A 12,273-nucleotide genomic window follows, 5' to 3' on the forward strand; every position below is an offset into this window, starting at 1 on the left:
TCTATTAGCCATTCCAGAATGTTTTTTTTGTTCAGGTTTCAAATTTGTAATCGAGAATTTGTTAAAAAATGTTTCGGAGCGTAGTCGCCAATTTGAAATTTGTGCCGTAAAGCACGAGAAAGCTGCCTTCTGATTGGTAAAGGGTGGAAACTGGACTTTTAAAGTCAGTTAACTCTCTTGTCCTGGGATGATGATTTTGACCAGATTGTACTCTAGAATGTTCAAGGGAATACGATAAGCTCCACTTATACTAGCTATGCACCAGATTTGTTTGTCTGTGGTTATATGATACTGCGTGGTGACAAGCTGGGCAGTAGATAGGGAACTCTGGAATGTCTGTTGATGCAAGGCAGTTTTGTCACTTATAACACCCAGAAAATATACAAATACTACAAATACTGTCCAGGCCAAACACATTTGAGTGCACTCAACCAAACTTGTCTCGTAATACCTGGTCTCTGGTAATACCGTATTTGACATAATAAGCGCCCAGGGCGCTCTCAAAATTAGAAATAGGGGGCTCTTATTAGAATATTATTTTGGTGAAAAACAACAGAGTTGAAAGATAGTAAATTTCGTGTTTTTTGCTGACAGCCTGAAATGTTTATATACGACAGATATATTTTTCCAGAATTTAATTTACCATGATTAAGGATGCATATAACACGCATATTATACGCGAATACATAAGTCTTGTGTACATTGATCAATTGGAAGGGTTGCTAATTGGGATTGTTCACTAGCCAATATATTAGCAAATATTGGCATGGGCGCTTATTAGAGCGGGGCGCTTATTACGTCGAATACGGTACATCAGTTTTTATTAGGTGAGTTTACTGTACAAGGTTTGATGAGACTGGCTACTTATCCCACAGACTCAGGATCGACAGCACCAGCACAACATCCTCCATCTGTGGGCCAACACCACGCCTGAAGAGCAGCAGTTGCTCCCCTTGGAACGGAGTCTGACACAACAGTTCTCCCGACGGACACTGCGACTCTGCTATGCCATCTGGTCACTCAAGTTCCAGTTCGCATCCAAAATAAAACACGCCTACCATTCAGGACTGCTGAGAAGGTGGGTGCAGTGGGATCGGGGGATGCACTGAAATGGGAGCTAGGTGTACAAGAGTCTAAGGGGTACATGTAGCATACACTGAGTTACTAAGCAGGCTCTGTATGGCTTCATCCCAGTGGGGATTCCGTCTGGGAACTGGCCTCATGGATCCTATGCTTGTCTTAGAACTGACTGGATCAGGTGGCCCAGCTCGGTGACTGCATTGATTGTGTGATGTTGTACAATGTTGGCGTGGGAGGTTGCTCCTGATTCAACCCCTTATTTCAGGGTTAGAAGCTTACAGTTTTTATCATCCAAAACTGGCTCCCAGAGGAGATATCGCTTGGATTAGATCAAGCGATATCTACACTGTAGATATCGCTGCAATGAAATTACATCTCAATGCTTTGCAGACCATTGTGACATCACTGCTTACCATGACGTCACAATCAAATGACATCACTAATGGCTCTTCTACTGAAGCTGTTAGCAGTACTTTTTACACTGAAGACACTGCTAATTACTGTCTACAATTTGAAAAAGTTGGAAGAATGATGTTGGATGATAAATAAAATCTCACCCTCGTGTCTTTTGATATCAAATATATCAACACAAGTTGATAAAAGTGGCAAAAATCCTTGGCAAGCCTTGGAATTTTTCCACTTTTATCAACTCGTGTTGATATATTTGATATCAAAAGACACTTAGGTGAGATTCCTATTTGTCCCCTAGTCCTTACAATAACATATAGGAAAACCCTTAAAATGGGCCAATTTCTACTAGTACTTAGGATACCTTTACTATTGGGCATTTTGGTAAGGACGACAGGACTAGTTCCAATTTCTAACGCTGTATTTACAGGCAGGCATTAAACATGAAACATTGCAGGAGAAATAAAGCTTCTGAGGTGCACCTTGAAGGGCACAGAGTGTCATGAGGGATAGTGATGTAAAGAAGAAGAAATAGTTTTCATGGTCGCATGTAGGAGGTGCATTTAGTTGGAATCTCTTGGGCTATTTTTTGCCACCCACTGATTAAGGTGTTGAGGTGTTGATATTCTGTTTGTGTGTTCAGAGTACTGGCTGGCTGGCATGAGTGGAGCAAGCAGCGCCAGGAGAGGAGGGACAAGTGTGAGACGTTCAGACAGACTCGGGTCACAGCACTGGTCAGTTGAACACAATATGAACAATATACATGTCAAATCAGAGTTACATTCAGATGTTTGGCTTTTCTTGTTCATCTCACTGAATCACCTGACAAAGTGTTTATCATATGTGATCCCTGACCCGTGAAGATTCCGGGGTAGAATAGGTCTTCAGCAACCCATACTTGCCGTAAAAGGCGACTAACAGGATTGGGTGTTCAGGCTCGCTGACTTGGTTGATACATGTCATCGATCCCAATTGCGTGGATCAATGCTCATGATATTAATCACTGCATTATCTGGTCCAGACTCAATTTCTACAGACCGCCGTCATATAGCTGGAATATTGCTGAGTGTGGCGTTAAACAACCAACCAACGTATGTGATCTGTGCACTCGTTTGTGTTGTGGAGACAGGTGGAGTGCCTTCTACTGCTAATTATGATGGTGTTTGGTATATGTTATATTTTCTGTGTTGGAACAGGTATTCAAAATGTGGCAAAAACGTCTAGAGCAGAAGAGAGAGAGTAACCGCCGTTACACCGAGTCCTGGCAGAGGTATCTCCAGTTGGTCCTTGTCACATGGAAACAGTGGGCATCAGGTGGGGAAACCAGTCTTCATTAGCTCAGCGATTGAATATGGGGACACTGTTCATTTCAAAGTTGTAAACGTATGGGTGGGTGTGACTGGAGGGGAGTGGAGTGACTGTGTGTGGCGTTGTGTAACTGTGTGGGCTTGTTTGACTGTATGTGGGTGTGTATGACTGTGTGGTTTTGACTGTGTGTGGGTGTGGGAGACTTTGTGTGACTGTGTGGGTTTGTGTGACTGTGAGTGAGTTTGTTTGGATCTGTATGACTGTGGGTTTGTGTGACTGAGTGAATGTGTGGGTTTGTGTGATTGTGTGGGTTTGTGTGATTGGGTTTGTGTGAATGTGTGTCACTTTGTTTGACCTGTGAGTTTGTTTAGGTCTGTGTGTCTGTGTGAGCAGGAAACAATCCTTGCAGCGTTACTGAAACAAGTCACTGTACACTTATGTTTACCCTGCTTGTGTTAGGATGACCTGAGACATTATTATGCTACTGTTGCAGTGACCCACCAGCGCCGTGACACCGCCATGAGTTTGATGAAATGGACCAACCAACGCCTACTCAGACAGAAGCTGGTGTATTGGCGGAGTCTCACTGTGAGGGCAGAGGTCACCAGACACAGCAGGAACACACATCTCACAGCACGGTGAGTCGACAACACACACATTCCCACACGATACAGTGAAGCCTTAAAGCAAATAACAGACCATGTGTATCTACAAGTATATATACTACTCAAACAAAGTTAAACAATTCTTTCATATGGCATGTCAGATTTACTATAGTAATATGAAAGAATTGGGTGTTCCTTAACTTCTTTTGAGTAGTATATATCCCTGATGTGGGTCATTCATGATCATCATATGGTGCTGTGTAGTGTAACAGAATATGCATGTACAGTATTCTATGTCGGGAATGTCAGTGTCACAGAGTCAGTGTGATCAGTCATTGTTTGACCGTGTTCCTTCTTGCAGGGTGTTCTGTGCGTGGCAGGAGTTCATCGTACACAGGAAGAGGACTCGCCAACTCATCCTCCAGTTCCAAGTGCACTGCTACACCAGCCTGGTAAGATCAACCTCTTCGTCTCTTAGAATGAACCTGTAGCCTGCTATGGCATACCATCTACTATTTCCTCCTGGGAGATAACCCTAGGTATTCCAGGTTCCAAACCCACAGTCACACAAACCCACACACAGTCACACAAACCCACAGACAGTCACACAAACCCGCACACAGTCACACAAACCCACACACAGTCACACAAACCCACACACAATCACACAAACCCACACTGTCACACAAACCCACACACAGTCACACAAACCCACACACAGTCACACAAACCCACACACAGTCACACAAACCCACACACAGTCACACAAACCCACACACTGTCACACAAACCCACACACAGTCACACAAACCCACACTGTCACACAAACCCACACACAGTCACACAAACCCACACACAGTCACACAAACCCACACACTGTCACACAAACCCACACACAGTCACACAAACCCACACACAGTCACACAAACCCACACACAGTCACATAAACCCACACACAGTCACACAAACCCACACAGTCACACAAACTGGCATAGTCACACAAACCAGCACACAGTCACACAAACCCACGCACGCACACACAGTCACACAACCACACATGCATACACACGCACACCATTACACAGCATCTCTCTCACACACACACACACACCATTACACAGCATATCACAATACACACAACGTGTGATGTGCTTTAGTGTGTTGGGTACCCAGTGAATCATTATGCCATCAAACACATGTTTTCTTATCCCAGACTCACTTACATGTAGGTCGGTGTCATATGAGAAACAAAAACTGGAATAATGCTGAGTGGTAACAAACAGGATTCATTCACTCACAACTCTGTCGGAACCAAGGAAGAACTACACACAAGGTTGTTCTGTTGTCAGGTGAAGCGACTGTTTGGGCGGTGGCAGCGCCAGTACATGAGTCGACTGCGGGAGAAGGCGGAGCACCAGGAGCTGGTGCAGCTGAAGGCCCTTCACCTGGGGCGTGTGTGGAGGAAGAAGGCACGGGCTGGGCGGGGCCGGAGGCTGTACGCTCAGCTCCAGGACAACAAGGTCAATACTCAGCCTCTCTTTAATGTCTTGCACAGTCCCTAACCTTACTGGTCAAAATAGGACACTTAGAAAACTATTTTCTTGAAGGAATTTGTTGATTGATTGAGCATGGTAAATTACAGACACGATAAAAAATTGGATTTGTTTTTTTACAGGATGAGTCATTGGGACGCTTCACTTCCTGTATTGACCTATTAAGAAGCGAAATCATTTTAATTATAATTTTAATCGTGTTCCACGTTTTGGGTTGGTTGATCCCAAAGCCAAGGGACTAAAGACAATCTCATCTGGTCCTAGTGGCGTGTGAAAATGATGGGCTAGGATTGATGGATACCTCTGAATGAAAGTCAAGGCTTCCTTTTAACACTGATGTTACAGATTCAGGGATTCAGATTCAGGGAGTTGCTAGATTCAAATAGCATAGGAGAAATCTCAAGGACTCCAGATACCCACCATGATTTAAGACGCTGAGTACTATGTTGTGAAGTGTATAGTGTATGAGCCCACCAACACTTGCATGTAGTTCATCATAGGCCTGCTGTGGCACAATCATATCAGCCCACCATGCACCAAACACGTGAAGGTCCGGGTTAGAATAGGTCTCAGCAACCCATGCTTGCCGTAAAAGTCAACTATGCTATCGTAAGAGGCAACTAACAGGATCGGGTGGTCAGGCTCACTGACTTGGTTGATGCATGTCATCGTATCCCAATTGCGTAGATCTATGCTCATGATATCAATCACTGGATTGTCTGGTCCAGACCCTTTTAATTTTGGATCGTCATCATATAGCTGGAATATTGCTGAGTGGCGTTAAACAACAAACAAACAAACAAACTATATGTAACACGTGTCATAAAATAGAAAGGCATTGTTTATGCTATCAATCTCACATGAAGACAAGATCTCCTTATTTACAATTGTTGACCATCGCCCCAAAGATTCTCATCATGGTGTTGGTTTATGGTGTCCCTGACCTAGGGTGTTTTTACGCTGTTCTATATCAGCACTATCCCACTTGCTCATTTCTATTCCAGGTAAAGCAGTATTTTTCTGCTTGGAAGATTGCCTATCAGATGTGTCTAGGACGGGAGGAGGTGTTAGAGCGCTATCTAGTGGCCAGAGCACAGCAGCGACAGCGTGAGGTGTTTGACACATGGCGGACGCAGAGACTAGCTGACCAGGCCGGCCGGGTATACAACATGAAGCTGAAGGTGGCCGTGGTGCAGGAATGGCGAACCTGGACTAGAGGTGAGATCCAGTAGCTGCATGCCCATCCTTGACTGTCTCCCCATTAGAATAACAGACACCCTCTGTACCATGTGCCCATCCTTGACTGTCTCCCCATTGGAATAACAGACACCCTATGTACCATGTGCCCATCCTTGACTGTCTCCCCACTGGAGTAACAGACACCCTATGTACCACATGCCCATCCTTGACTGTCTCCCCATTGGAATAACAGACACCCTATGTACCATGTGCCCATTCTTGACTGTCTCCCCATTGGAATAACAGACACCCTATGTACCATGTGCCCATCCTTGACTGTCTCCCCACTGGAGTAACAGACACCCTATGTACCACGTGCCCATCCTTGACTGTCTCCCCATTGGAATAACAGACACCCTATGTACCACGTGCCCATCCTTGACTGTCTCCCCATTGGAATAACAGACACCCTATGTACCACGTGCCCATCCTTGACTGTCTCCCCATTGGAATAACAGACACCCTATGTACCATGTGCCCATTCTTGACTGTCTCCCCATTGGAATAACAGACACCCTATGTACCACGTGCCCATCCTTGACTGTCTACCTATTGGGATAACAGACACCCTATGTACCACGTGCCGATCCTTGACTGTCTCCCCATTGGAATAACAGACACACTATGTACCACGTGCCAATCCTGCTTGGTGATTTGGTTGATGGCATGGCAATGTATTTAATGGCATAGCTTGTTGCTCATGACATCAATCACTGGATTGTTTGGTCCAGACTTGATTTTCTACAGGCCGCTGTCATGTGAAACAACATACATGTACCAATCCTTAATTGTCTCCGGTTGTAATCACAGGAAACACAACGTTCCCATCTTTGATTGTGTCCGGTTCTAATCACAGGGAATACAATGTTCCCGTCTTTGATTGTCTCCAGTTTTTGGTTGGTTGGTTGGTTTATTGTTTAACACCGCACTCAGCAATATTCCAGCTATATGACGGCGGTCTGTAAATAATCGAGTCTGGACCAGACAATCCAGTAATTAATATCATGAGCATCGATCCACGTAATTGGGATCGATGACATGCATCAACCAAGTCAGCGAGCCTGACCACCCGGTCCCATTAGTCGCCTCTTACGACAAGCAAAGTCGCCTTTAACGGCAAGCATGGGTTGCTGAAGACCTATTCCACCCCAGATCTTCACGGGTCTCTCCAGTTGTACTCACAGAGAACACAATGTTCCCGTCTTTGATTGTCTCCGGTTGTAATCACAGGGAACACAATCTTCCCATACTCATCCTTCACTGTTTCCCCTTGTCCAATAGACGGAGCCATGCCACTGTCAGATGCTGTTTTAATTATATCACGACATGATATCCATGTCCATCTAGGTGCTCGAGAACGCCGGATACGTGGTCTGGCACTTCAGAAGGCATTGCAGGAGCGTGTGCTGACGGTGTACTTCAAGTACTGGACGGAGCTGACCCGTGTCCGGCAGATGGTGCAGAGTCACAGCCACCTCAAACTACAGCTCAGGTGAGTGTCTGTGCGTGGATGTGTCTGTCTGTGTCTGTGTGCTGACAGTGTACTACAGGACAGGGATTACATGTGTCCGGCAGATGTACAATGTCACAGCCACCTCAAACTACAGCTCAGGTGAGTGTCTGTGCATGGGTGCGTCTGTGTTTGTCTGTGTCTGTGTCTGTGTTTGTCTGTGTCTGTGTGCTGACAGTATACTACAGGACAGGGATTACATGTGTCCGGCAGATGTGCAAAGTCAAAGCCATCTCAAACTACATGTCAGGTGTGTTCATGCGTGTGTGTGCCTCTGTGTGTGTCATATAGATAGATGTTGGATCATATGAGTAAGTTATTATTCCACACAATCACCAGCTCTTATGGGTAATATGGTAATATTTACTCTCTTACTTAGATCAAGTAGGGACATGGGTTGCCGCTAGTGGTCCAAGGTACCCTACAATGCTCTGCTGAGTTATGCCCCTTAGCCATGAAGGATAACTGGTCTTGGGTTTGAATCCCAGAATCACCCTGATTATTTGGTTTGATAGCTCCATGTCCTTGCTCATTGGTTATTCATCTTTATGGGATTGATAATAATCTATAAGTGACGATACTCTCTGACAACTTCAAGCACTCCAACTAGTAGGGAACTACCACTGATTCTATTCAGGTTCTGACAATATCTTTGTTCTCCAGAATTGTCCAGGCATGGCACTTGTACACCCAGCGACAGCGCACCCTGGTCCACCTGCACAGCTTCCTCGCCAACAAAGTGAACCATCGTATCGCCCAGTCGGCCTTCCTTACGCTGCGCTGTCGCCTGGACTACTGCCAGGGCCTGACGGACATGGCAGCCAGCCTCCAGGACGACCGGGACCAGAGACTGATGCGCGACGCTCTCCGGACCTGGCAGACCAGACTGAACAACAAGATGGCCGCCAGGTGTTACGGCAAGTTGCTTGTTGTCCGCACGGTGCGGAAGTGGCGGAGCTTCGTACAACAGCGGAAGGAGGAGCGGAGGATGGAGAGGGAGAAGATGGAGAAGGCTGCAAGGCACTACAACAAGAAGCTGTGGTGAGGGAAAAACAACATGTCTGGCATTCTCCCGCCGCAAACATTTCCAGGAACAGATACTGTAAATCTGGAAATGATGCATCACCTGGTTAATGCTAAGTCTCCCCTAGCCTCAAATGCATCATGAAATTAAAGCAAGTTGCACTAACTGGGATATATATAAAACTGATCAAACTACAACATGACTGTTGACTTTCATGATACAGATGGGCGGTGGAGTAGCCTTGTGGTTTAAGCGTTCGTTCGGGTTCGATTCCCCACATGGGTAAAGCCCATTTCTGATGTCCCCCACCATGATAATGCTGGAATATTGCTAAAAGCAGTAAAAACCGTGCTCCTTCAATCACCTTCTACAACATTGGCAATTGTCATTAACTTGTCCAAGCAAACTGAACATACTTGAAATGTTACTTGGTATGAAACACTAAATCTAATGCTACTAAGGATGACAATATGTTGTTGTGATTGCAGCCGACTGGCTCTGAGAGGGCTGCAGAACGAGCTGCATGTAAAGCACCAGCAACATCGGCGACAGGAGAGATTGGCCGCCAAGTATGCCAGGCAGTGGAAGAGACAGACCGACCTCGCATACACCGCCAGATGTGTGGTGAGTGGTTGCCATGGTTATATTGACAGACGGACTTCACGTACACCGCCAAATGTTTGGTGAGTGATTGCCATGGTTATATAGACAGACGGACCTCACGTACAGCGCCAGATGTGTTGTGAGTTAGACAGACGGACCTCGAGGACACCGCCAAACATTCCTGGCTAGATTGTTCTTTGCTTGGTTAAGGCAGTCTACCAAAGCGGAAGATTTTGTTATTGTTGATGTTACCATGGTTACACTGGAATAAGGATATCCTCATCAGTCCTCATTACTGTGTGTAATCTATGAATGAATCCCTGGTAAAGAACAGTGCATCATTGTTTGTTTGTTGTTTAACGCCACACTCGGCAATATTCCAGCCATATAATGGCGGTCTATATGTAAATAATCGAGGCTGAACAAGACAATCCAGTGATTGACATCATGAGCATCGATCCACGTATTTGAGATCAATGACGTGCATCAACCAAGTCAGCGAGTCTGACCACCCAATCCCATTAGTTGCTTCTGACAATAAGCATAGTCGCCTTTTTTTAAACGCAAGCCTGGGTTGCAGTTGACCAATTCTACCCCAGATCTTTACGGGTCTTGTGCTTGATTGTACAGTGATGTGCCCACTAAAGTACTTCCTGTACATCATGGGTTTTGTGCTGATTTCACCACAAATGTTTGTGTGTTCTAGGAGAGGGAGCGTTTATACAGTCAGATGTGGAGCGTTTGGCGTGTAGCCTTCAGTCGCAGGAGGGCGGCTAACCACATCGGAACATACGACAGGCGCCACCTCATGTCTCGGGTAAAATAACCTTTGAATTTCTCTTGTTCGCTTGTTTGTTTGTTTGTTGTTTAATGTCGCACTCTGCAATATTCCAGCTTTATGACGGCGGCCTGTAAATAATCAAGTCTGGACCAGACAATCCAGTGCTTGACATCATGAGCATCAATCCACCCAGTTGGGATACAATGACATGCCTCAACCAAGCCTGACCACCCCATCCCATTAGTCGCCTCTTACGACAAGCCTATGAAGACTGATAATTTCTAGTAAATTAGTAAAATATTTGATCATCAGATGTTTAATGTCTTGGCATTAAGAATGCTAGATGCTAACATGCAATAATATTTGTAACGCTTTCTACATGTTATTAGATTAACTACATGTTTCTGCAAGTCAGCGCTGGTAACACATTTGTACCCAAATGATGATTGAAGTCTTGGTATATATTGAGTTTCCATGCTAATCTGTCCAGGTTGTGATAATACAAGTCCAGAGCTCCAGATAAGCTGCGTATCTGCGTAACATACGCATCAGAAATGCAGAAATATGCAGTAAAATCAAATCCAAGCGAATCAAATACGCAACGAACATTACAGATACACTTCAAACATAAAGCTTGTGCGCATCATCAAAATATTGTGAAGTAACCCTGCGCATTCGATTAGCAAATCAGCAACTTATTTTGAAATTATAAACGGGCATTCTGCCAACCTTGTCAAACTCCACGATGACAGTTACATCATGATCATTTGCCATCACACTGTGGAATTATCGTGGTATTTTTTAGTCCTATAAAGCTCTCGAACCCACACGAAACCAGTTTGCAGGGACTAGATGAATAGTGTTTTTAAATATTTAACTTAAATACCCACATGTGTAAAAACTAGTGGGTAACAGAAATGTGAATACCCAGATAGAATTACTGATACCCAATGATTTTTAAATGCATGGTTAAAATACCCACAACACCAAAAACTTATCTGGAGCTCTGCAAGTCACATTGTAGCGCAGAACTTCATTAAGCACAGAGCCTAACAGTTGACATGAATGACTTACTCTGAAACTGACACACAGGTTTTCTCGGCATGGAGAGGACTCACGGTGAAGAAGCCATCTACACAAAGGTCGTCATCGATTCCGGTGGCAACATCTACTCTGCTCCACATGGCGCCAGACAATACTGGTCACGTGACACGGTCTTCTCTGATCCCAAGTCTTCAGACCAGACAGATCTACACAAACAGGAAGTGAGAGGCCTCAGACCTCGAGGTCATCCCAAGTCGATTTCAGCCTCACCAGGTTGTATTGTCTGTGGCCAGTGACAGGAGGGATATCTTCCAAATCAATGATATCACCCTCAACAACTGTGTTAAAGACTTGGCATCCCCTCCAGGATAATACAGGATAGGAGCAGGTGATTGTGATGTCATAGAGGACCAGTAGTAACATAGCGAGTCAGTGTGGTACTGATATCTTGTCATACTGTTATGACCAAATAAGTCCAGCCCTTGAGAAGCTGGCAGTCATTTGAGCTGGCTGGCTATGTTCCAACACTGGTACAACATCATTCAAGTAAATCATTGCTTCAAATAGTCTGTTTGCATCTTCCCGAGGCAAGGGAGTTAACTGACTGTGAAAGTCAAGTTTCCACCCTTGCTGAACTAGGCCAGAATTTCTGAGTATGATCGTATCACCACCAGTGGCTATTATGAGCAATAATTAAAATCTATGTTGTAATAAAACAGGTCTTACTTCGCAAGGTGCATCAAATCACATGAAACCTTTATTGAAAACATGAAAAAATTTGGAAAATATCTGTTGACACTAAGTGAACACAGTACACATGCTTTGCAAATCCTGTATTCGATTGAAATCTGCAGGGATGTCGAACCGGAGGTCGATTTCGTTACAAGATTTTGATTGGACTATGCTATTGCATAGAGTTGTTAGTTCAGCTAAAATAGGACTCCATAAGTACAGACTAGTTCGGCAAGGGTGGAAGATGGTCTGTTCGTGGAGTGATGGGAAATTTATAGCCAAGCTAAATACAGCTCACTATGGTGCCAATGTAAACTGTCTAAGATGTTGAAGCATTTCTGTGATAAGGGTGCTATGATATGTCAGATTTATTTATTATGTTTTGT

General features: G+C 44.7%; 1 protein-coding gene across 1 annotated transcript in view; it reads left to right on the forward strand.

Annotated features, from left to right (window-relative positions):
- Positions 1-11,659, forward strand: part of LOC139473268 (uncharacterized) — a 43,401-nt gene extending 31,742 nt beyond the window's left edge. The window contains exons 23-34 of the mRNA XM_071255803.1: positions 876-1,078; positions 2,132-2,222; positions 2,685-2,802; positions 3,290-3,434; positions 3,763-3,853; positions 4,751-4,921; positions 5,959-6,172; positions 7,541-7,685; positions 8,367-8,744; positions 9,216-9,351; positions 10,037-10,147; positions 11,204-11,659. Of these exons, the coding sequence (XP_071111904.1) occupies positions 876-1,078; positions 2,132-2,222; positions 2,685-2,802; positions 3,290-3,434; positions 3,763-3,853; positions 4,751-4,921; positions 5,959-6,172; positions 7,541-7,685; positions 8,367-8,744; positions 9,216-9,351; positions 10,037-10,147; positions 11,204-11,380 (1,980 nt within the window). The 3' untranslated portion in view covers positions 11,381-11,659. The remainder of the gene's footprint in view (positions 1-875; positions 1,079-2,131; positions 2,223-2,684; positions 2,803-3,289; positions 3,435-3,762; positions 3,854-4,750; positions 4,922-5,958; positions 6,173-7,540; positions 7,686-8,366; positions 8,745-9,215; positions 9,352-10,036; positions 10,148-11,203) is intronic.
- Positions 11,660-12,273: the final 614 nt, after the last annotated feature.

This window comes from Haliotis cracherodii, unplaced genomic scaffold (genome assembly GCF_022045235.1).
Source record: "Haliotis cracherodii isolate W230 unplaced genomic scaffold, xgHalCrac1.p SCAF_27, whole genome shotgun sequence".
Taxonomy (NCBI): domain Eukaryota; kingdom Metazoa; phylum Mollusca; class Gastropoda; order Lepetellida; family Haliotidae; genus Haliotis; species Haliotis cracherodii.